The following is a 26,486-nucleotide window of genomic DNA, read 5'->3' as shown; positions in this document are numbered from 1 at the left end:
CTGCTGTCCAGTTTGCCAAGGCCAGTGGTTTTATATTTCCCTTGAATTATAACAGCATTGGAGATTTCGTTTGTTCAAAGGTTCACTCATTATCAAAGTATACAACTCTGAAGTTCTTCTTCTCCAGATAACCATGAAACCAAGAAAGAAAAGAACGGCAGCACGATCACCAACCGCCAAATCCCTCCTCCCCACACAAAAAAATGAAAATAAAACAGAACAGGCACATCAACCTCCCCAACACACAAAAAAATTAGAAAGATTGGGCAAACCGAACATAAAAAACTATAGACTGAAACAAAATCTATAGTCCAAGTCCATATCCAAGACCCAGAAAACCTGGGTAACATTCTCCAGGCGTAGCAGCTGGACTCTCCCCCTGAAGCAGCAGAGCGATCCCACCAGTAATCAAAAGCAGTCTCCCCTCTCCACAGCAGAGCAATCCCACAGCGATCAAAAGGCAGTTTCCCCTCTCTGCTAGCAGAGCGATCCCACCAGTAATCAAAGGGCAGTTTTCCCCTCTCTATAGCAGAGAGATTCTACCAGTAATCAAAATGTGGATCACCTTCCACATTTACCTCGATGTTTCAATCTCACTCATCACTTTAATCAGTGAACAATGGAAGCTTTAATTGACAGAATGAACAAAGGAAGCCTTAATCGAACCTTGGCTTGCACCCTGCAGCATTCTCACCACGAGGTTCGTGCACGCTGCCTCTGCCTCCCGGAATCGTCTCGGAGTCTGCAGAGCGCTGAAACAGTTCAAATGATCTTTGAACTGCAAATCACAGGCTCTTACAGTTCCAGGATCACATTGAAGATGAAAAACAAATGTACAAGACAGAAAAGAAGTAAAATATATGGTTTCATGATCTACCCAGAAGATGTCAACCAAAGGAGTGTCATACGCAGGTGTCATCTTGAATAAGGATTCTATTTTTCAGTTGAAAAACAGGTACTAGATTATGTCCAAAATCATCCTTTCATGGCTGCTGAAACAAAGGGTGGTTCCTTGTTTGCTAAACAATTTTGACAGATATACATCATAGCCACACAACTCACAATAAGTATTTTTATCTTCAGCATAGGAGAAGCCCTGCTGGAAACCCACTGTGGACAAGTTACAGTATGTGATAACCATGGAGCTTTCATTCTCTGAAGCTTAAGGCACTGAGCCAATGGTGGGTAAATAAAAACATAGAAGAATACAGCACATGAACAAGCCCCCTGGCCCATAATATCGTGCCGAACCAATTAAATTAGTAAGGAAAAGCCCACTAAATTAATCCCTCTTGCCTGCACAAGATTCAAGCTTATTTACCGTGTGTACACCAAAACCTTCAGTGAAGTGTGTTGTGTGTGTGTTAACAACCAACACATCAGAGTGTGTGCTAGGGGCAGCATTCCAATGTCACCATACATTGTGGTGCCAACATAGCACGCCTACAATACTCAGCAGAAAAACACAAAGCAAGCCCCTTTCCGCACTCCCACCCACACATATACACAACCTTTTAATCAGTGTCCATATTCTTCCATTCTATGCACGTTCATCTTTCACTTATTTGTTTAGAAATACAGCACGGAACAGCCGCTTCTGGCCCAAAGCCACACCACCCAGAAACCCACCTATTTAATCCTAGCCTAATCACAGGACAACTTACAGTGACCAATTAGCCTGCTAACCACTGCACCTTTGTTCTGTGACAGTAAACCAGAGCACCCGGAAGAATCCCATGCGCACAGGAGAAGAACTGGCACACTTTCTTACAGAGGACGCCAGATCTGAATTCCAGGCTCTGTCGCCCCAAGCTGTAATAGCATTGTGCTAACCGATATGCCACTGTGGAGCCCTTCAATCCGAGAACTTCCTGAATACCCCTGTCAGACTTGCCTCCACCCACCACGCCAGGCACCACATTCCAAACACCCACTACTCTCTGTTAACTAAAATATGCCCCATAGGTGTCCACTGAACTTAGCCCCCTCACCTTAAATGCATAGCTTCTAGTGTTAGTCAATTCAACTCTGAGAAAATACTGGCTATCTACTCCATCTATGACTCTCACAATAAGGCCATAAGACAAGAGAGCAGAATTAGGCCATTGGGTCCAATGAGTCTACTCCACCATTCGATCATGGCTAATTTATTTTCCCTGTTAACACCATTCTATTGTCCGGTGGGAGGAGAAGATGGTGGCGTGATGCAGCTAGCAGCGGCCACTCCAGTGGTGATGTCTGTTATTTGTCAAGTACAGTGCCGTGCACAATCCTGATTTGATGGAGACGGATGTGAGAGAACGGAGGAACATCTGGTGAAACTTCTGAAATGCCTGCTTCGCTGCTGCTGCTGCTACTGTGTGGTCCAGAATCTCCGGAGAAGGCCCCGAGTCCTCAGCTTTGTTTGTTGCTTGGTGGCCAGGGCGGGGTCAAAGCACTCAGCAGAGGATGGTGCTCGGAGAGGCTGGTCAGAGGCTCAAAGTTTTCGGACGGACTCAGAGTTGGCTGCGGTCGGGCACTTCCAATGCATCAGCAAGTTGTCAGCACTTGGAGGTTCATGGTAGGGAGAGTTTCTCCCTTCTGCCGACTGTGTTAGATGATGAGTCGATCGGGACTTTGAGACTTTTTTTTAACAATGCCCATGGTCTGCTCTCTATCAAATTATGGTATTGCTTTGCATTATTGTAACTATATGTTATAATTACATGGTTTTGTCAGTTTTAGTCTTGGTTTGTTCTGTTTTTTTGTGATATCGTTCTGGAGGAACATTGTATCATTTTTTAACGCATGCATTTCTAAATGACAATAAACAAGGACTGAGTGTCCTCATAATCTAATCTAATCTTTCCCCCAAAACCTTGGATACTAATCAAGAGCCTACCTGGGTGTATGTAATATAAACAGTGAGCACTAGGTGATAATAGTCATAAAAAAGAACAGACATGGCTGGCTACAACAGCAAGATAGACACATTCCATTGCATAACAGATGCTGAATCGACTGAGCAGTACTTTTAGCAAATGGAATGGCCAATGAAGAACAAGTACCAATTTTGCTCTGTGCACTGGATTTAAAGGCATACGGTTTGCCTAGAGGTTTAACTGCTTCACCCAAACCAGCTTAAATGAGCTTTGATGACATTGTGAAAGTAATACAGGAGCATTTAGAACCCAAAACCATTGCTGATTGCACAACACTTCAGATTCCATGAGTGAAATCAAGAGGAAGGTGAGTCCACTTCATCATACGTGGCAATATATCTGAGAAAGCCTCTGATATGTGAAATCAGGCAGTTACTCGCGAAATGTGACTTGGGAAGGGGTGCAAGCATTTGGCTTTTGAGTATAAAGAACCAGAATCTACGTGCGGGCATTAAGGTTATTGCATGAACTTGAATTGAAAGCAAAAAGCTGCTTGTAAAAGTAGATGCAAAGACCAAAGCCCAGCTGGATGAATGGAAGGGCAAAAAGAAAGAAGTCAATGGAAATAGGAAAACAGAAAATTTGTCAGATGATGTTGTGAATGTGAAAACCAAGAGGGGGAATCAGATCGTAAAGGGAGCAATAGAAGGATTCATAAAAATACTCCAGTGAACTAAATTTGCCTTCCCAAAATCAAGATGCACATCCTTAAAAGAAGGAAAAAAGAAAGGGGTGGGTGAAATAAGCACTATGAAACGTAATAGGATAAATGAGACCTAATTTCTTGAGAGATTAGCAATTTCAAAGATACTCACAAGAAATCATAAGAAAAAAAAGTGAGAAAAAGGAAGACAAGAAGTTGAAAAGGAGAGAAGCAAGGATCAAAGTAGATCCAGAGAGAAAAGGAGAAGAACGATGTCCAGAGCTGTCAGAAGAAAATTCCTGCAGTCCCAGAGTCAACTCCTGCAAACACCACAGAAGAGGCCCCAGAATCCGAGATTGTTTCATAACCACAATTCTCACCTACCAAGCAGTGACCCCCCCCCTTGTCAGCAAAGGCATTATCCCTTTAAAGTAAGCAAGCTTCAACAGCAATTAAATCTTTAGGCCTGAAGAGGGCAGTTTAAAAATTTCCTATGCTGTGGATGTCTGTTTAATATTTGTAATATATAGTATACAGTGTATATAGTTGAGATGCATTCTACATTGAGTTGGAGTTTGCAGCAAAGTAGGGAGAAGTGTGTGGTATTTGAATAATATTGTCAATATATTGTTTGATTAAGCATTTTTGTTTAAATATTTCATTCTGGATTATATGTTAAAATATGTGAATTACATACATGATGCAACCATGTGATACGTGCACAGCTCACTTAAGGTATAAACAACGTACACGCGTTATCTCCCAGCTCCTTTGTTTCCCTTTCAATTAGTTTTTATGCTTTGGAGTTACAACGCATAACACTATCAACTTCCACTTTAAACACAGCCATCTGTGGCAATGATTTCCACAGATTCAACATCTACCAGATCTCCTGTCAGTCTTTGCCATTCCAGAGAAAACAACCTCTCCAATTTGCACATACATCTATCCCATGGAAGCATCCTGGTAAACCCCTTTTTCACCCTCTCCAAAGCCTCCACATCCTTCCTATAATAAGGCGACCAGAAATGAATGCAATATTCCAAATGTGGCTTTATAAAGCTGCAACATGTCATGTTTCTTGAACTCAGTTCTTTGAGTAATAAAAGTGAGCATGTCATGTGTATCAAACATGAGAAATCAAGAGTAACACACATAAAATGCTGGAGGAACTTAGCAAGCCAGGCAGCATCTATGGAAAAGAGTAAGCACTCAACGTTTCAGGCTGAGACCTTTCATCAGGATTGGAAAACAAGGAGAGAAATCAGGGTAAGAAGGTGGGCTGGAAGAAGTACAAGATGGTAGGTGATAGGTGAAACTGGAAGAGAGGGAGGGGTGAATTAAAGAGCTGGGAGGTTGATTGGTGAAAGAGATAAAGGGCTGGAGAAGGGGAAATCTGATAGCAGAGCACAGAAGACTCTGAAAGAAAGGGGAATGTGAGGAGCACCCGAGGGAGGTAATGGGCAGGTAAGAAGATGTGAGAGAGAGAAGCATGAATGGGGAATGGCGATGGGAGAGGACAATTACCGAAAGTTCAAGAAATCGATGTTCATGCTATCAGGTTGGAGGTTACCCAGACGGAATACAATATGTTGCTCCTCCAACTTGCCTTTGGCCTCATTTGGGCAGTAAAGGAGGCCACGGCTAACATGTCAGAATGGGAATGGGAAGTAGAATTGAAATGGGTGTCCACTGGGAAACATAGAAAACCTACACCACAATACAGGTCCTTCGGCCCACAAAGCTGTGCCGAATATATCCTTACCTGAGAAATTACCCAGGGTTACCCATTGCCCTCTATTTTTCTGAGCTCCATATACCTATCCAGGAGTCTCTTAAAAGACCCTATTGTATCCACTTCCACCACTGTCGCCGGCAGCCCATTCCACACATTCACCACTCTCTGCATAAAAAACTTACCCCTGATTATCTCTTCTGTACCTACTTCCAAGCACCTTAAAAGTGTGCCTTCTTGTGCTAGCCATTTCAGCCCTGGGAAAAAGCCTCTGACTATCAATGCCTTTCATCATCTTATACACTTATCCGTAATTGTGCCTTTGTGGCAGATAGAGCGAAGGTGCTCAAGGAGGGAGATTGAAAATCTCTCTCAATGTCAGTAAGACCAAGGAACTGATAGCAGACTTCAGGAGAGCAGTAACCATTGGAGGATCAGAGGTACAGAGAGTCAATAACTTTAAATTCCTGGGTGTCACTATCTCAGAGGACCTGTCCTGGACCCATCATATAAACTTTATTGCGAAGAAAGCACGACAGCACCTTGACTTCCTCAGGACTTTGCGGAGATTCAACAAGTCATCGACAACCTTGGCAAACTGTACAGATGTGTGGTGGAAAGTGTGCTGTCAGGCTGCATTACAGCCTGGTATGGGAACACCAATGCCTCTTAGCAGAAAATCCTGCAAAAGGTACTGGATTCGGCCCAGTACATTACAGTTAAAACCCTCCCAACCACTAAGCACATCTACACAAAATATTGCCGTAGAAAATTAGCATCCATCACAAAGATCCTCACCACAAAGCCCATGCTCTTTTCTCACTGTTGCCATTAGATAGAAGGTACAGATGCTTCAGGATTCACACCACCAGGTTCAAGAACAACAAGCTCTTGAACAAAAGAAGATAACAACACCCATTAGTCCTGACGAAGGGTCTCGGCCTGAAATGTCGACTGTACCTCTTCCTAGAGATGCTGCCTGGCCTGCTGCGTTCACCAGTAACTTTGACGTGTGTTGCTTGAATTTCCAGCATCTGCAGAATTCCTGTTGTTTAAGGACTCTTATCTTGTTATTTCATGCTCATTATTTACCGCTATTTATCACTTGAATTTATTTATTGCTGGAACATAATTGTCCCGAACTCTGTGCATTTGGTCTTGGACCCCCTCCGCATGTCAGATGTGGACTTGCCCAAAAACAGCTGTTCCCAATTAACTCTCCCTAGTTTCTGCCTAATGCTCTCGTAATTAGGTCCAGGCTTATCCCTATCCATAGCAACTTTAAAACTTAAGGAGTTGTGATCACTATTCCCTAACTATTCTCCCACTGAAAGGATGGTCGCCTGGCCAGGCTCGTCCCAACACTAGATCCGGTATAGCTTCTCTTCATGTTGGGACTATATGTTGATTCCAGAAACCCTCCTGGATGAACCAAACAAATTTTACCACATCTAAACTTCTTGTATAAAGCAAGTGCCCGTCTATATTAGGGAAGTTGAAGTCATCCCTGACATCAGCCCAGCTATTTTTACACCCTTCTCTAATCTGCTCGGATGTCTGTTCCTCAATGAGTTGTACCCATGAAGACCCAAGTGGATAAGCCCTCCGTTACTTCCCCTCTGAGTGCAGCAGTTGTAAGGTCCTTGATTAATAATGCAACTCTACTCCTCCCACAACATTTACTTCCTTCCCCATCTTTTCTAAAACATCTAAACCCTGAAACATAAAGCACCCATTCCTTTCCCCCTTGCAACCAAATCTCTTTTGTGGCCACAACATAATAATTCTATGTAATGATCCATGATCGAAGTTCATCATTCTGACCCATAATACTCCTATAGCATTAAAATACACACACTTCAACTCACCAGTCCCACTGTGCCTGTTCTTTCCAGTTATTACATCTACCTTCCTCTCAATTGCTCCAATTTCTGACTTTGTGCTCCGGTTGCCATCCCACTGCCAAACGCTCCTGAGTAACACTAATGAACCTCTGACCAGGATGCAGGGTGCCCTTCAATTAAGATGCAACCTAGCCCTCTTGTACAGGTAACCACTGCCCCAGAATAGGGTTCAATCATCCAAGAACTTGAAATGTTGCTCCCTGAGCCAGTTCTTCAGCCACTCATTCATCTGTTCTTTCTATTCTAGCCTTGACTAGCACATGACACCAGAAGTAATCAAGAAATTACTACCTTTGAGGTGCTGCTTTTTAAGCCTCTTTCTTTACTTTTCAGGCTTAACCTGCCAGCAAAACCAGTCTTCCAGTCAGAAAGTTAATCGAGCAGATCTTCTTCCAGATTTCAGCAGCAGTGTTAGACATACCCATGTTCCTTCATAGAGGTCTAGTAGGCCAACACTAACACTGGCTTAAATTGACTGGCACCTTGTGTGCCACCTATGGTGCCAGCTGTCTCTGCACTGTGTCTATGGAATTCAACTGGGCACTGAATGTCCACTGATGTCCCATTATCAGATGGGATAATCTGCCTGCTGAGCCCACGTAGGGTAAACCTGGTAGAGAGACAGTGCAGTCCCATTGAAATTAACAGAAAGATATGGCTGCTCTAAAGATGATAAGCAGATCTGTATATAATTTAAAGCAATTAATTTAAATGTATTTAATTATTAGAGAGAGTGAGTTTGTAAAAGTGATTGACATTTTTAATTGCTAAATATTCTGCAATGTATGGGGCCACATCAATGAGCTGAAAGCTGAATTTCAAGAGGGAGGCCGCACTTGGAACCATCCTTGAAGAGATGGCAAGGTCCAGAGCAAACAAAAGATCCATACCAGAATATTAAAGCTAAGAATGATGACCCTACAATGATTCAAACATGAATAAGCAATCATTAAATGCATTGTACTATCAATATTTCTTCCTCATGCAGTAGGGATTGCCTTGGGACATTTTACTAAATGAACATTTTAAAATGTAAATTGTTCCTCAGCTCTGGAATTCCTCCCATAATCCTTATCACCTCTTTATTTCTAAATAATTTCTAAGATTTACCTTTCTGATCAAGCTTTAATCTCAGTTTATGGCCCCTTCTAAAGACCATGGGCTGTTTTAGTCTGTTAAAGATGACTATTAAGTACAAGTTATTGTCATTAAATTATTCACTAAGCCACAAAAAATGCACATAACATTTCACAATTTGACCATTTAACATGAGAAAGCAACAGCTGAGTCCTTTGACTGTGTGGTTAAGCACAGCTCTGATACTACATTCAAGTTTGCTGATGACACCACTGCTGTGGGCAGAGTCAAAGGTGGTCATAATTCAACCAGTTAATTATCTCTTTTAAGTTCAAGAATGGTCTTACACTTCCAAAGATATGGTTTTGGACAATCTCCCTTTGAAATAAAACTTCTGAAACTAAGTTACTAAGCGCAATTCCTGTTAATGTGGCCTTCTTAATCTGCAACCTTAGAAACCTCCAGGTCCACTATTTTAAAAAATACTTTCAATTATCTCAGAAGTTTTTTTTTACCATGCCCATGCTCTGCTCTTTATCGAATTATGGTATTGCTTTGCACTGTTGTAACTATATGTTATAATTATGTGGTTTTGTCAGTTTTAGTCTTGGTTTGTCCTGTGTTTTTTTTTGTGATATCATTCTGGAGGAACGTTGTATCATTTTTTAATGCATGCATTTCTAAATGACAATAAATTAGGACTGAGTGTCCTCATAATCTAAAAAAAAATTGTAGAGTGTTTCAGCAGAACCTATGAAACACCATTGTTCAAGATGTGAGATATACAAAGCATTTCTTAGAAAAGGTGGAATTGAAACAAAATACTCATTGAAATCAAGGGGAGGCATGGAAGTGTGGTGATTAGCACAATTCTTTACAGTACACATGACCTGGGTTCAATACCCACCACTGCAGGTAAAGAGCTTGCATGTTCTCCCCGAGACCGCATGTGTTTCCTCTGGGTGCTCCAATTTCCTCCCACTGTCCAAAGTTGTATCGGTTGGTAGGTTAATTAGTCATTGTATGTTGTCCCATGATTAGGCTAGGATTAAATAGGGGGGCTGCTGGGGAGCAGGCCTTGAAGGGCTGGAAGAGCCTATTCTGCACTGTTACCTCAATAAACAAATTTTTTTAAATCATTTAGATGACTGTTACTGAATACCATCAATCTTGCCTTTCTGTTTTCACTGAACAGTAAATCTATGCCAAAAATGGCCTACAGAACTGAATTGACTTTATTTCTTACATCCTTCACATACATGAGTAAAAATCTTCATGTTATGTCTCCGTCAAAATGTGCAATGTGCAACCATAGTAACTTATAATAATTTATAATAAATAGAACAGTCAATGGAACAGAAATACACTCAAATCAGAAAGATTTAGCCATGATAATGTATAATGGGCAGCAGTGAGGGTACACTAGTCGATATCCAAAGTGAGCTGCTGCTACTTTCCTTAATCAACCATCAAAACTGCCATATCCTCTGCCAGAACTTTAATGTTCGATGAGAACAGAATTGGGCCTTTCCCCACCATTATTTTCAACACAGTCAGGATGATGAGCACACAGAAAAAGCTGAATCAGGCAATAACAGAAGGAAGAAGCGAGAGTTAGGGATGAGAGAAGTAAGAAAACCTAACAGATATAAGTAGGCCAGAACCCTCATTTTGCCTAGTACTGCAACTTTTGGATGTGAAACCTTTCAAAGATTAAAGCTTGGCTTTGAGCTTGATTTGAAGGACACAGAATATAATGAGAAATGTTACAGATTAGGGGAAGTGTCTATAACCAGAGAGCACAGTTTATAGTAAGGGGTAGGAAGCTTTAGAGGAGCTTCAAGGAAGAATATTTTCACCCAGAGTGTGGCTGAAATCTGCACTGCACTCCTGAAGGAAAGGTGGACATAGGTAATCTGAGAGCTGTATTTAAGGGCTTCAAATGTATGGCATAGAAGGCTACTGGCCAAGTGCTAGTAAGTAGAATTAGCAAATGGTCATTATGGCCTAAAGTCCTGTTTCCATGCTGTATGATAACAAATAATTGATGAGGACTTTCATGTCCACTCAAGTTATCATAATTTAGTAAATGGTCTTGATTTTTCTGCGAGGGAAAAAGGAACAGCTTTAGCATCTCAGCTCATTTCCAATCACTCAGAGACTATTAATAAGCTTTTCAGCAGGATTTTCTAATATTCCACGTCAGTTCGAAATAGATCGAGAGAAAATAATAGAAAAAAAGGGAAAATGTACAAATCCGCTCATATGCCATATCTCAATATTAGTTTCCAAAAACATATATTGAATTTGCAGTTTTGAATAACTATGTAGTTTGGCACCCTGAAATTTATTGCCTTCTAGTTCAGGAATGGGAATGGTAAGAGTAGTGGAGGTATAAAAATGTTCGTGCAATCATTATGAATGTGAGCTTTGGTTATGAACAGGAATTGCTGAGCAAATAAACACACTTTAGCTCTGCCGTCATAAGATGGTCTAGATCAGGTAGGCAATATGGAGGAGTTGGGCTGAAAGGCCTGTTTCTGAGCCATATAACTCTGCCTCTAACTTTGTCTGTAATTTGGCATTGTTCCCATTCAGGATCTCAAAGATGAAGTTTCACATTAGGGTACGAATATATATGATCAATGAGACCAATGCTATATGAATTAAAAACCTCACTTAAGCTCATGATAAGATAACAATTTTATTGGCCTTGATGAATCCAGGGGTTAAGAAGCAAAGATCTCCCAGCAATTTACTTTACTCTTTACCACAAGCTGCTGATTTATAAGCTTATAACAGTTATCATTACTATGTTGCTATCTACAGCTATTTTACTATCATTGCTACAGGAAATCTTTTGATCTGTGATAACCTGTCCAAGGTGCTGAAGCCACATATGGCTTTTTGATTTACAGCCTGCATGATATCTGGTTTCTGTGTCAGAAGATTAAATTTAATTGGCTAGAGCACAGTAATTATACTGTATTTTCTATTATCCATTGCTAATACTAGACATAATTTAAAACCTTTTAGAAAGCGGTGACACAAAGCCAGGTGGTATATAGTTAACATAGGAAACAATGATATAAGAAACAGCTAGTATTCAATAAATTTCCATTGAAAGAGTTTGATACCCATAAACCGTGATCAGTTTTGAGGTCACAAGGTCCAACTGCAACAGAGAACACTATTTTAGAAAAGCAGTTATGATGTTTCACAGCAGGCTGCTGTGTGATATAAGTGGCCTGAAAAGAAGTCAACATGTTTAAACAGTCAATGACTGACTCCTCAGCATGTATATACAGTTGAAGTTAGTTTACATACCCCTTAGCCAAATACCTTTATGTTTAGTCTTTCACAATTCCTGACATTTAATCCTAGAAAATATTCCCTGTTTAGGTCAGTGAGGATCACAACTTTATTTTAAGAATGTGAAATGTCAGAATAATAGTAGAGAGAGTGATTTATTTCAGTTTTTATTTCTTTCATCACTTTCCCAGTGGGTTAGAAGTTTACATACACTTTGTTAGTATTTGGTAGCATTGCCTTTAAATTGTTTAACTTGGGTCAAGTGTTTTGGGTAGCCTTCCATAAACTTCTCACAATAAGGTGCTGGAATTTTGTTCCATTCCTCCAGACAGAACTGGTGTAACTGAGTCAGGTTTGTAGGCCTCCTTGCTCACACATGCTTTTTCAGTTCTGCCCACAAATTTTCTATTGGATTGAGGTCAGAAAATGATGTCAAGTCTGGTTCATCCTTGGGACTAATTTCCAAATGCCTGAAGGTACCATGTTCATCTGTACAAACAACAGTACGCAAGTATAAACACCATGGCACCACACAGCCGTCATATCGCCCAGGAAGGAGACGCATTCACTCTCCTAGAGGTGAATGTACTTTTGACGCGAAAAGTGCAAGTCAATCCCAGAACAACAGCGAAGGACCTTGTGAAGATGCTGAAGGAAACAGGTAGACAGGTATCTATATCCACAGTAAAACGAGTCCTATATCGACACAGCCTGAAAGGCTGCTCAGCAAGGAAGAAGCCACTGCTCCAAAACCGCCATAAAAACGCCAGACTACAGTTTGCAAGTGCACATGGGGACAAAGACCTTACTTTTTGGAGAAATGTCCTCTGCTCTGATGAAACAAAAATTGAACTGTTTGGCCATAATGACCATTGTCATGTTTGGAGGAAAAATGGTGAGGCTTGCAAGCCGAATAACACCATCCCAACTGTGAAGCATGGGGGCGGTAGCATCATGTTATGGGGGTGCTTTGCTGCAGGAGGGACTGGTGCACTTCACAAAATAGATGGCATCATGAGGAAGGAAGATTATGTGGATATATTGAAGCAATATCTCAAGACATCAGCCGGGAAGTTAAAGCTCAGTCGCAAATGGGTCTTCCAAATGGACAAAGACCCCAAGCATACCTCCAAAGTTGTGGCAAAATTGCTTAAGGACAACAAAGTCAAGGTGTTGGAGTGGCCATCACAAAGCCCTGACCTCAATCCAATAGAAAATTTGTGGTCAGAACTGAAAAAGTGTGTGCGAGCAAGGAGGCCTACAAACCTGACTCAGTTACACCAGCTCTGTCTGGAGGAATGGAACAAAATTCCAGCAACTTGTTGTGAGAAGCTTGTGGAAGGCTACCCAAAACACTTGACCCAAGTTAAACAATTTAAAGGCAATGCTACCAAATACTAACAAAACGTATGTAAACTTCTAACCCACTGGGAAAGTGATGAAAGAAATCAAAGCTGAAATAAAACATTCTCTCTACTATTATACTGATATTTCTTAAAATAGTGACCCTAACTGACCTAAGACAGGGAATGTTTTCTAGGATTAAATATCAGGAATTATGAAAAACTAAGTTTATATGTATTTGGCTAAGGTATGTAAACTTCTGACTCCCCAACTGTATATAACAGTTAAATTAAGTAAGTAGTGCAAAAATAAAAAAAAGTAGTGAGGTCGTGTTCATGGGTTCAATGTCCATTCAGAAATCAGATGGCAGAGGGGAGGAATCTGTTCCTGAATCATTAAGTGTGTGTCATGTACCTCCTTCCTGATGGTGACAATGAGAAGAGGGCACGTTCTGGGTGATGGGGGTCATTAATGATGGATGCTGCCTTTCTGAGGCATCACTCCTTGGTTATGTCCTGGATACTACAGAGGCTAATGCCCATTATGGAGCTGACTAATTCCTAATATTTAATCCTAGAAAACATTTCCTGTCTTAGGTCAGTTAGGGTCACTATCTTAAGAATGTGAAATGTTAGTATAATAGTAGAGAGAATGATTTATTTCAGCTTTTATTTCTTTCATCACTTTCCCAGTGGGTTCGAAGTTTACATACACTTTGTTAGTATTTGGTAGCATTGCCTTTAAATTGTTTAACTTGGGTCAAGTGTTTTGGGTAGCCTTCCATAAACTTCTCACAATAAGGTGCTGGAATTTTGTTCCATTCCTCCAGACAGAACTGGTGTAACTGAGTCAGGTTTGTAGGCCTCCTTGCTCACACATGCTTTTTCAGTTCTGCCCACAAATTTTCTATCAGATTGAGGTCAGGGCTTTGTGATGGCCACTCCAACACCTTGATTTTTTTGTCCTTAAGCAATTTTGCCACAACTTTGGAGGCATGCTTGGGGTCATTGTCCATTTGGAAGACCCATTTGCAACCGAGCTTTAACTTCCTGGCTGATGTCTTGTGATGTTGCTTCAATATATCCACATAATTTTCCTTCCTCGTGATGTCATCTATTTTGTGAAGTGCACCAGTCCCTCCTGCAGCAAAGCACCCTCACAACATGATGCTGCCACCCACATGCTTCACAGTTGGGATGGTGTTCTTTGGCTTGCAAGCCTCACCATTTTTCCTCCAAACATAACAATAGTCATTATGGCCAAACAGTTCAATTTTTGTTTCATCAGAGCAGAGGACATTTCTCCAAAAAGTAAGGTCTTTGTCCCCATGTAAACTTGCAAACTGTAGTCTGGCTTTTTTATGGCGGTTTTGGAGCAGTGGCTTCTTCCTTGCTGAGCAGCCCTTCAGGTTATGTTGATATAGAACTCGTTTTACTGTGAATATAGATATTGGTCTACCTGTTTCTTCCAGCGTCTTCACAAGGTCCTTTGCTGTTGTTCCGGGATTGATTTGCACTGCTCGCGCCAAAGTACGTTCATCTCTAGGAGACAGAATGCATCTCCTTCCTGAGCGGTATGACGGATACGTGGTCCCATGGTGTCTATACTTGTGTACTATTGTTTGTACAGATGAACGTGGTACCTTCAGGCGTTTGGAAATTGCTCCCAAGGATGAACCAGACTTGTGGAGGTCCACAATTTTTTTTTTCCCCTGAGGCCTTGGCTGATTTCTTTTGATTTTGTTTGTAAACTTCTGACCCACTGGAATTGTGATATAGTCAATTAAAAGTGAAATAATCTGTCTGTAAACAATTGTTGGAAAAATTACTCGTGTCATGCACAAAGTAGAGGTTCTCAACGTCATGCCAAAACTATAGTTTGCTAATATGAAATCTGTAGTGGTTAAACAATGAGTTTTAATGATTTCAACCTAAGTGTATGTACACTTCTGACTTCAACTGTAAACACATTTGTTCAATCCTGAAATGTACATGACCATAAGGCATTCTAATTTAGTGAAAAATTTAAAGAATATAAGCTTGTTATCTATATTTATACATTTAATGATTGTGTACATTTGGGTGGAGTAGCACACAGGCTATGAGAACAGAATTGGCTCCAATGTCATATATCTATCAGTTCCAGTGATCTAAAATATAGCTCGTGTTGGCAGAAGATCAAATTTATTACAAAACTGGAGTCAAAAACAAAGATTTATTTTGGTAACAGTGCAGAAACATAACCAGAAACGCCTTGTAGTTGACTTCCTTACCAGCTCCACTCAGTGCAAACCTTACTTAAGAACTGATTATAAACAAAAGGAAAGAAGGATTGGATTATGAGGCCAGACAGAGCAAACAGTTCTATTATTTGGTAGAGAAATCATTTGTCTCTGTACAAGGAAGAAGGCAGAGAAAACCTCTTGGATATTGTCACAAACGCAGGTCTAGACTGAGTAAGGATCTCAAAGAAATTAGTACATTAGTATTGAGAAATTAATGGGACTAAAAGGCAATTAATCTCAGAATCTGATGAACAAGCACCCAAGGTTTTAAAGTGGGTGATAATGCAACGAGTAAATAGTTGTCATCATTGAAAATTCCCTCAATTCCAAAATGATTTGCACAGATTGGAAATATAGCAAACGCAACCCAATTCTTTATGAAAAGAGGAAGAGGTGAAAAAACAAGATAAATAGGCCAGTTACCAGGGAAAACACTGGAATCTATTCTCAAAAAATAACAGGGTCCTAAGAAAATATAAACAGGAATGGGTAGTCAACAATAAATGAATGGAATCAGTCAGTTCTTTGAAATTGTAACTAGCAGAATTGATAAGGGTGAAACTGCGGATGTGATATATTTGTAAATTCAGAAGGTCTGCCCCTAAAGGGGTTGTTGGACAAATGCAAATAATATTGGGGTAAGATACTGGCATAAATGAAAGATTGGTTAATGGTCAGAAATTAGAAAGTAGGAATAAATCCATCTTTTTTTCAGATTGAGAAGCTATGACTAGTGAACTGTTGCAAGGATTGCTGCCACAGCCTCAACAGTTAACAATCAATATCAATAAATTAAATAAGTCATTCGAACATGATATATACAAGTTCATTGATGACGGAAAGCTAAGTGGCAATGTGGAGTAGGCAGGGGTGTAGAGAAGCTTCAGGAGGATATGAACAGGTTAAGTGAATGGGCAAGGACATGGCACATGGAACATCAGAAAAAATGTGAAGTCACCCACTACTAAAAAAAAATGAAATCACTTCCAAATGGTAGACTGAAAGGCATTTGTGATCAAAGTGATTTGAGCGTCTTGAAAACAAATTGCTGCAAGTTTATGGGATCAGTGAGAAATCAGTATACTAGTTTTTATTGCAAAAAGATTTGAGGACAAGGTTAGAAACATTACTCTAATTGTCGAGGTTTGGTGAGACTGCATTTGGAATATTGTGCAGAGGTCTGTCCTTTCAGTCTAAGGAAGAGGGAGATAAAGGAAAGGCAACAAATGTTTAACAAACTTGAATATTATTTTATCAGGATAGATTAAACAGATTTGCTTATACTCACTTGAGTTCGGAAGAATGGAGGATGATTTAAATAAAATGTATCATGGAATATTTTGCACGTGTTGAATTAATATTTCCTCCTGTTGAAATGTCACAGCCTCAAAATTAAGGGTTGGCCATTCAAGTCAGAGACAAGAATCTTTGGGGTTGTTCACCAAGAGGGCTGTGGAGGCTTAATCATTCAGTATATTCAAGGTGAGATTCATCAGTATTTTAGCTACCACAGGAGGAAAGTAGTGCTGTGGCAAAAGATTTTACTTAATGACATAGCAGAAGTAAAACGCTGAACAGATACTCCTGATTAAATTTCTTATAAGCTCAATTAACACTGTATGCAGTCTAGAAGTTTAGACATTAAGTTATCTAGGAAGGGATAGCAAATTGAAGTTCCAGCATAACAAATTGTGATATTAAAGTTATAAGGGTGGTATCTTGCAGGTAATTATCACAACCATGAAACCTGCTTATTTCTTGTCAAAACTTAACTGGCTCACTGATGCTCCTCAGAATGCAAACTCCTCCCCTTTCAGTAGGGCACTTCTAATAACTTAACAAAAGTAAATATACACAGCATTGCTCACATCAAAAACAAGAAGAATAAAATGTGTAAATGACTAGTTTGAGCATGGTTTACTTACAGCATAATGAACTTCAACAAGTTTTGTGTTCCCAACATTCCAGTGTAGAATAAAGGGTCCTCTCCATGACTATAAATTTTCACAGCAGGCAACTGTGTGGTGCTCTCAGTTGAACAGATATCTGGCCAGTCTCCACAGTTAACCCGGGCCAGTAAAACATCTTTTAGGTCTGTGCAACACAATTATTAAAACAATTTTATTACATCAACTTAAAATGAAAGAAAGAATGGGCAGTTAGGCTCTGAAGTTGTTATCCTGGAAGTACATGCACACTTGCAACTCTACAAAATTACCATTACTGTGGTAACTTCAAAATTTATTATATTTGAACATAAATTAGTAATCTAGGAGCCTTTTATTTTGAGCTGCACTAAAAGCATGTAATGAAGCTCACAGTAATGTTAATATGCATTAAGTTTGCTAATGTACTGTCAATCTGATGTGGCAAATTTAAATAGGCAATATCCATTATAAATATGGCAACAGCAACTTGGAAAGTTTTCAGCAGTACAAGATGAAAAGGTAAGAAGAGCAAAACTGAAGCACTAAAAGCTACATTAGCTTTCAAAGCATCTCATTTTTCTGTGGGTGGCTTTACATTAAAAGTAAAATAATAAAATGTTGGCATAAAATATTGACCTTTGTGTGATAAATTGAAGTATTGTTTATCAAACTGAAACATACGCACATATAACACAATTTATAAAATAACATTTTCTTTTGGGATTTTCCCCCAATCACGTGGATAGAATATAGCTCTTTTTCCTGTAAGTGTTATTTTTGTAAGGTCCAGGAAGACAATATGTAATAAGGAATGGGTAAAGAGAGAATGAACTTTATTAGGCATTGGAAATGTGTAGCTGTTTGATTCTATGCAATCTCAAAAATGATTAAACAGCATAGTTTACTTTCTTAGGGAAGCAATTTTCTCAGATTCTACATAAACTCCATCAACGTTCTGTGCTACTTACTAATGTATCTGTATTCCCCATCTATTCAACCTCAAAAAAAATGCACCTCTTATGAATTCCCTCAATTTTCATTACTTCTGTACTGGCTGTAGTTATACCTGTTCTTTGTTTAACACTGCCAGTATGTGCATCTATAATGAGACCCATGAACAAAGCAAACACAAAAAGAGAAATGATGTACGAGATCATGAAAAGGCAATGTAACTTCATTGGACACGTGATTAGGAAAAAGGAGTTAGAATGCACGGTAATTATGGGAAAGATTGAAGAGAAGAAAACAAGAGGAAGACAAAGACACATGATGATGGGAGACGGCAGCCAGAGAATTGGAAATGAATACCAATGAATTAATCCACTTGACCCGAAACAGGAGAGTGTGGGCCATAGCAGTCAAAGCTCAAACTGGGCACAGCACCTGATGATGATGATGATGACAATGAGACCTTCAGAATATTCTCTGTATCTGTAGATGCATCTTTATGACATCACAATAGTTCTCATTAAAAGATTCCATGTTCGGATCGTAATTGAAGGCTAACTAAGCCACAAAATTTGTTTTGAACATCCAATCAGTTTCTTACATATTTAACTGATGAACTGTTTTTAATTAATACACCACAAAAAAATAGCTAGGCAAATACAAATTCTATTCCTGTTTACTAGAACCACTATAATGACAAATTAATGCAGAGTCCTGATAAAGAGTCTCAGCCCAAAACATTGACTGTACTCTTTTCCATAGATGCTGCCTGGCCTGCTAAGTTCCTGTAACATTTTGTGTGTGTTGCTTGGATTTCCAGCATCTGCAGATTTACTCTTGTTTGAAATTAATGCATTTGATAGCTACATAGAGCAGATATTCATAATTATTATACAAATAATTACTGAATTCATCAATGAGTGACATTAATTATACTAATTACAACTAATTTCATAATAAAATTTTAATCAACTGTATATTCTGATTTAAGACACGAGAATATTGCAAACAATTAAAGCATTTTGTCACTAATGCTTGTGTCTTAACACAGTTTCAAATAAATGTTATTTTTCTTAAAGCTAACTGATGAACTCTGCAATAAATACTTTTAAATCTATTTAACACCATATCAATCCACAACTAATCCTAAGTTGTTTCCATAGAAACTATAGAAACTACAGCACAGAAACAGGCCTTTTGGCCCCTCTTCGCTGTACCGAACCATCTTCTGCCTAGTCCCACTGACCTGCACACGGACCATATCCCTCCATGCATCTCCCATCCATGTATCTGTCCAATTTATTCTTAAATGTTAAAAAAGAACCCGCATTTACCACCTCGTCTGGCAGCTCATTCCATACTCCCACCACTCTCTGTGTGAAGAAGCCCCCCCTAATGTTCCCTTTAAACTTCTCCCCCCTCACCCTTAACCCATGTCCTCTGGTTTTTTTCTCCCCTTGCCTCAGTGGAAAAAGCCCGCTTGCATTCACTCTTATCTATACCCATCATAATTTCATGTTTCATATCCGCTTTTGGTAACCTCGAATTGCAGTCGAAGCTATAGAGCAAACATGGCTCGGAGACAAATTGAAATATGCAAATATTTTTGGTGGAGTTCACCAAAGTAGGAATACTGTCCAGAACATTAAATTTATTACACCCACCAAAATAAACATGATCTCGGAGGGGTTGGATGAAAGAGCAGTTATGGGAGAGAGAGGAAAAACAGGGAGAAAAATGGAGAAAGAAACAAAATAAAGGAAGACTGAAATGTGTTAAAGCAAGGCACAAGAGGAGGAATGGAATGAAAGGAGTGTGACAAGGAAAAAAGTGAAGAGATTGATGGGGAAAGAGGAAGGAAGAGGAGAAGCACAAATTATAAACTGTTTCATTGGGAAAGAGGGAGATTTGTGGGGATGATAGCCAGCCTACCTATGCATCCTAGCTGGGAGAGGAATAAGGGGTGTGACTTAAATAAAATAAGATGAAGGGAAGGCACATAACAAAATATACGGGAATGGACAGTAGGAAAGGTCTGTAGGAAAGGTCTGTCACTCAAATGTGCTGGCATACAGTCAGTAGTTGGGTTGCTAGGTTTTCCCATGTTAAGGAAATTTGAATCCCTATTTCACTGTATGTTTCTACATTAGATTTTCACTTCTCTAACTATTTTCATTCTCCATTTACTACCCATTCCTACTGCTTCTTCATGAAAACCATGCAGCCTATGATTCTACATCTTTCCATCAACATTTTTCAGACTTTTTGAAAACTTCTGAAGTTGCAGTATTTATTTTTTCTGGAATGCATTGGCATCCCATAGATTATACCACCATCTGCTGGTGTATCTTTGCTATTCTCCACTCCTACTATTTTTTAAATTAACTAACAAATCGAAGCAATGAAAAAGACTAAGACCAGTGTGAGAATTGTGAAGGCACCTACTGGAAATGACAATTAACAAAACATAAGCAAATTCATTCCTTATTATCATTGTATCCATGAAAGCGTTCAAAATATTTCCAGTATAACTACTTGCTGCTGCAACTGAGTAGAAGGCACAGCTTCCAACCATTTGATTCTTGAACCAACAGGCAAAATACTAAGAACTAAAGTTTAGCAAAACTACGAATATTTTGAACATGACGCATTAAAATGGACTTTTCTTATCTTCTAATTGTATCCCTACTTGTAAAATATTTGTGTTCTTATGAATGTTGTTTATATGATGCTATCTCTCTTTAATGCAGCTACAATTAAGTTTCTCAATGCGCCTGTGTGTACACGTATTTGGGCATATAACAATCAACCCATGTAATGAATGTTTTCATTCTTTACAGTCTACAAAATACAAGTGACTCACAGTAAAGAATATCAAGCAAAACCATTCAGCTGACAATGTTATGCTGACCTTACAACCTACTCCAGGATCAATCCAACACATTGCCCTCCAGTTTTCATTCATCCATATGCCTATCAAAGTGTCTCTTCAATGTGTCTTATGTCTCTGGCTCTACCACCACCTCCAGCAGCATATTCCATGCACCCACAACCTACAACCCAAAACCTACCTCTGACATCCCCGCATATACTTTCCTCCGATTTTATTAAAAGTATGCATTCTCTATTTGCCATTTCCATGATGGGAAAATGCTGCTGACTCTCCACTCTATCAATGCTACTTACCATTATACACCTCTATTATCACTCAAACAACAGGAATTCTGCAGATGCTGGAAATTCAAGCAACACACATCAAAGTTGCTGGTGAACGCAGCAGGCCAGGCAGCATCTCTAGGAAGCGGTACAGTCGACGTTTCGGGCTGAGACCCTTCGTCAGGACTAACTGAAGGAAGACTGAGTAAGAGATTTGAAAGTTGGAGGGGGAGGGGGAGGGGGAGATCCAAAATGATAGGAGAAGACAGGAGGGGGAGGGATGGAGCCAAGAGCTGGACAGGTGATTGGCAAAAGGGATACGAGAGGATCATGGGACAGGAGGTCTGGGAAGAAAGACAAGGAGTGGGGGGGGGGGAACCCAGAGGATGGGCAAGGGGTATATTCAGAGGGACAGAGGGAGAAAAAGGAGAGTGAGAGAAAGAATGTGTGTATAAAAATAAGTAACAGATGGGGTACGAGGGGGAGGTGGGGCATTAGCGGAAGTTAGAGAAGTCGATGTTCATGCCATCAGGTTGGAGGCTACCCAGACAGAATATAAGGTGTTGTTCCTCCAACCTGAGCGTGGCTTCATCTTTACAGTAGAGGAGGCCGTGGATAGACATGTCAGAATGGGAATGGGATGTGGAGTTAAAATGTGTGGCCACTGGGAGATCCTGCTTTCTCTAGCAGACAGAGCGCAGGTGTTCAGCAAAGTGGTCTCCCAGTCTGCGTCGGGTCTCGCCAATATATAAAAGGCCACATCGGGAGCACCGGACGCAGTATATCACCCCAGCCGACTCACAGGTGAAGTGTCGCCTCACCAGGAAGGACTGTTTGGGGCCCTGAATGGTGGTAAGGGAGGAAGTGTAAGGGCATGTGTAGCACTTGTTCCACTTACGCGGATAAGTGCCAGGAGGGAGATCAGTGGGGAGGGATGGGGGGGACGAATGGACAAGGGAGTCGTGTAGGGAGCAATCCCTGTGGAAAGCAGAGGGGGGGGGGAGGGAAAGATGTGCTTAGTGGTGGGATCCCGTTGGATGTGGCGGAAGTTACGGATAATAATATGTTGGACCCGGAGGCTGGTGGGTGGTAGGTGAGGACCAGGGGAACCCTATTCCTAGTGGGGTGGCGGGAGGATGGAGTGAGAGCAGATGTACATGAAATGGGGGAGAAGCATTTAAAAGCAGAGTTGATAGTGGAGGAAGGGAAGCCCCTTTCTTTAAAAAAGGAAAACATCTCCCTCGTCCTAGAATGAAAAGCCTCATCCTGAGAGCAGATGCAGCGGAGACGGAGGAATTGCGAGAGGGGGATGGCGTTTTTGCAAGAGACAGGGTGAAAAGAGGAATAGTCCAGATAGCTGTGAGAGTCAGTAGGCTTATAGTCTATTATCACTCAGCCTCCTTTGCTCCAAAATGAAAAGCCTTAACCTATCCTGATAGGACGTGCTCCGCAATCCAGGCAGCATCCTGATAAATCTCCTCTGCACCCTCTGTAAAGCTTCCACGTCCTTCCTATAATGATGCAGCTGGAACTGAACACAATATTTCAAGTATGGTCTAACCAGAATTTTACAGAGATGCAACATGGTCTCGTGGCTCCTGAACTCAGTCCCCTGTGTCATGAAGGCCATCACACCCACCCTATCAACTTGCTTGGCAGCTTTGAGGGAGCTACTGATGTGGTCCCCAAGATCCCTCTGTTCCTCCACACTGCAAAGAACCCTGTACTCTGCCTTCAAGTTTGATTTTCTAAAGTCTATCACTTCATACTTAAATGGATTGAACTCCTTCTGCCACCTCTCAGCTCATCTCTACATCCAATCAATGTCCCAATGTAACCTACAATAGCCTTCAACACTATCCACCACACCACAAACCTTGTAAAGGCCAGATATTAAATCTTTGAAGAGCATGATGCAATTGAGTCCTTTTGTGTTGTGTATTTCATATTGCAGTAATATTTAAATATATTGTTCAATATGGCATTCTTTGTTGTTTATATAACTCCCTATGGGTTAAAAGTAAAAATACGCAAATAGCTTACGTACGTCATATGTCATCACACCACCATGTCATAAGCGTTCACCTTATTTAAAACTTAAAACAAACTATGGACATGTTATCCCGGGCCTCCATTGTTTTCTTTCAATTAGTTTTATGTTTTGGAGTTACAAAACATAACAGTGGTAATGAGTAAACTTTAAATCAAAACTGAAACAACTATCTACTGAATGAAGAGCAGCACACTTTCCTTGCAACAGAAGATAAACAGTCAAGTAAAAAAAAAGCACAGAACGATGATGTTTCTTTGGAAAAGTAGAGATGGTCAAGTGAAAAAAAAAAGACAGAAAACGGACTATATTCACAGGATCATAAACAGTAAGTACTAGGTGATAATAAAAACATTAATTTTTAAAAAGGCAGAAATGGGTGGCTATATTGGAAAGATAGATGATTTTGATTGCACAATAGATAACTGGTTCATATATACCGAGTGAATTGAGCAGTATTTTGAAGCAAATGAAATAGCCAATGAAAAATGAGTGCCAGCTATACTGAGTGTACCAGTGGGAAAGCATACAGTTTGCTTAGAAGTTTCACTGTTCCAGCTAAACAAGGTGAAATGAGCTTTTCTAATATAGTGAAAATTATGCAGGAACAGTTAGAAACAAAACCATTGTTGATTGCAGAATGTTTTAGGCTCCAAAAGCAGAATCAAAAGGAAGGGGAATGCATTTCAGCTTATGTGGCTGAATGTAAGAACTTATCTGAGCATTACCTAATGATGCACTGAGAGATCGTTTAATTTGATGACTCTTACAAGAAAGCATTCAAGAATGGCTCCTAACTGAACCACAACTTGTATTTAAAAGAGCAGCTGAAATCACCGTATCAATGGAAACAGCAGACAGAGACACAATTGAGTTACAGTCAGGAATGAAAGTGAGAATGAACAAAATTGCAGCATCTAAGCAGAACCCTGCCTGCCCGAACAAATTGCGTTATCATTGTGGGAGGGGCTCACGTACACCAGAGTGATGCAGATTTAAATGCAAAACTTGCAGAAAATACAACAAGGTAAAACACATACAAATAGCACGTCGGGCAGACAAAATTAAATGTTTTCCCTTTTGTTTCCTGGAGGCCACAATTACAAGATCAAATTCAAGAGGACGACTAACCATGGAAATAAAGGGAAGAGAAAAAGTCAAGCTGCAGTTTCAAAAAGAGCACTCATCTGCATGCTGCTGATGAAAAATCTGATAATGATGAGTGATATAGGACTGCGTAGCCCTGAGATTTAAAATGTGAAAACTAACAATAGGTAAGCAATCTGGCTTATACCAGAAATGAACTGCAAATTAATTAAGATGGAATTGGACACTGTTTCAGTCATTCCACAAAATGAATTTTAACAGCATTTCAAAGATACTGAGCTGAAGCCTGCAGATAGAAAATAGACCAGTATAGCACAGGAACAGGCTATTTGGCCCACAAAGTTGTGCCGAACGAGATAAAAAGCAAATCAAAACATCCAGACACTAACCCCTCCTATCTGCACTATCCATATCCCTCCATCTTCCTTACATGCATATGCCTATCCAAACATCTCTTAAAATCCTCTAATGTATTTGCCTCTAACAGCATACCAGGAAGCACATTCCAGGTACCACAACTCTGAGTAAAAAACTTACCCCTCACATCCCCCTTTAATCTACCCCCTCCCACCTTCAATGCATGCCCACTGGTATTACAGATTTCAACCCTGGGAAACAGATACTCTCTGTTCACTCAACCTACACCTCTCATAACCTTGTAAACCTCTGTCAGGTCTTCCCTTAGCCTTCGGCGCTCCAGAGAAAACAACCCAAGTTTATCCAGCTTCTTGTGATAGCACATGCCCCCTAAACCAGGCAGCATCTTGGTAAACCTCTTTTGCACCCTTTCCAAAGCCTCAAGGTATTTCCTATAGTGGGATGACCAAAGCTGTTTGTAATATTTCAGATATGGCCTGACCAGAATTTTGCAACTGTTTGATGTTTGAACTCATCACTTTTATTAATAAAAGTATGCATTCCATAAGCTTTCTTAACCACCTTATTGATCTGTGTAGCCACTTTCAAGGAGCTATGAACTTGGACCCCAAGATCTCTCTGCTCAGCAACATTGTTAAGGATCTTGCCCTTAACAGTGTGCTGTTTCCTTGCATTTGCCCTGCCACAGTGCAACGCCTCACTCTTATCTGGGTTTAATTCCATCTGCCATTTGTCTGCCCATATTTGTAACTGGTCCATATCATGCTTTATTCTTTACCAGTCTTCTATGCTATCTACAACTCCACCAATCTTGGTATCATTCACAAACACACCCATCTACATTTTCATCCAGTCACTTATTTACATCACAAAGAGCAGAGATTCCAGCACAGACCCTTGCAGAAGACCACTAATAACAGAACTCAGCTCAAACAAGTCCCTTCAACCACTTCAACCAGCATCGATTTCTTAGAGTTCCGGTAATTACTCCCCCTGTCCTTCACCGCCGCCCCCCCCCATTCCTATTTCCCTCTCTCACCTGATCTCCTTACCTGCCCATCACATCCTCCTCTCTTTTCCCTTTCTTCCATGGACTTCTATCCTCTCCTATCACATACCCCTTTCTCCAGCCCTGTGTCTCTTTCACCAATCAACTTCCCAGCTCTTTAATTCAACCCTCCCCCTTTCCCGGTTTCACCTATCACCTACCACTTTGTACTTCTTCCACCACCACCACCACGCCCCCCCCCCAACCTTCTTACTTTGACTTTGCATCTTTTTTCCAGTCCTGATTAAGGGTCGCGGCCCAAAACATCGCCCATTTACATTTTTTCATAGATGCTGCCTGGCCTGCTGAGTTCCACCAGCATTTTGTGTGTGTCCCTTCGACCACTACCCTCTGCCTTCTGTGCGCAAGGCAGTTCTAAATCCAAACAGCCAATTCACCGCATCTTAATCTTCCGGATAAGCCTCCCATGAGGGACTTTATCAAACAACTTACTGAAAATCCATATAGAGAATATCCTCTGCCCTACCTTCATCAACCTCTCTTGCCAATTTGTCAGACAACTTAATGACTGGTAAGGCTTGACCCACCACACACAAAGCCACAGGTTCCCAAATGCTCAAATATCCTATCCCTGAGACTTTTCTCCAGCAATTTCCATACAACTGATGCGAGACTCGCTAGTCTAAGATC

General features: G+C 40.4%; 1 protein-coding gene across 2 annotated transcripts in view; it reads right to left on the bottom strand.

Annotated features, from left to right (window-relative positions):
• txndc16 (thioredoxin domain containing 16) overlaps positions 1-26,486 on the bottom strand; it is a 106,595-nt gene that overhangs the window by 29,760 nt on the left and 50,349 nt on the right. For both annotated transcript variants that reach the window (XM_072268911.1, XM_072268921.1), the window contains exon 14: positions 17,146-17,314. In XM_072268911.1, coding sequence (XP_072125012.1) covers positions 17,146-17,314 — 169 coding nt within the window. The remainder of the gene's footprint in view (positions 1-17,145; positions 17,315-26,486) is intronic.

The sequence above is a fragment of the Mobula birostris genome, chromosome 1 (genome assembly GCF_030028105.1).
Source record: "Mobula birostris isolate sMobBir1 chromosome 1, sMobBir1.hap1, whole genome shotgun sequence".
NCBI lineage: Eukaryota > Metazoa > Chordata > Chondrichthyes > Myliobatiformes > Myliobatidae > Mobula > Mobula birostris.
Note: the sequence above shows the minus strand (reverse complement) of the source record. Positions and strands in the feature narration are given on the sequence as shown.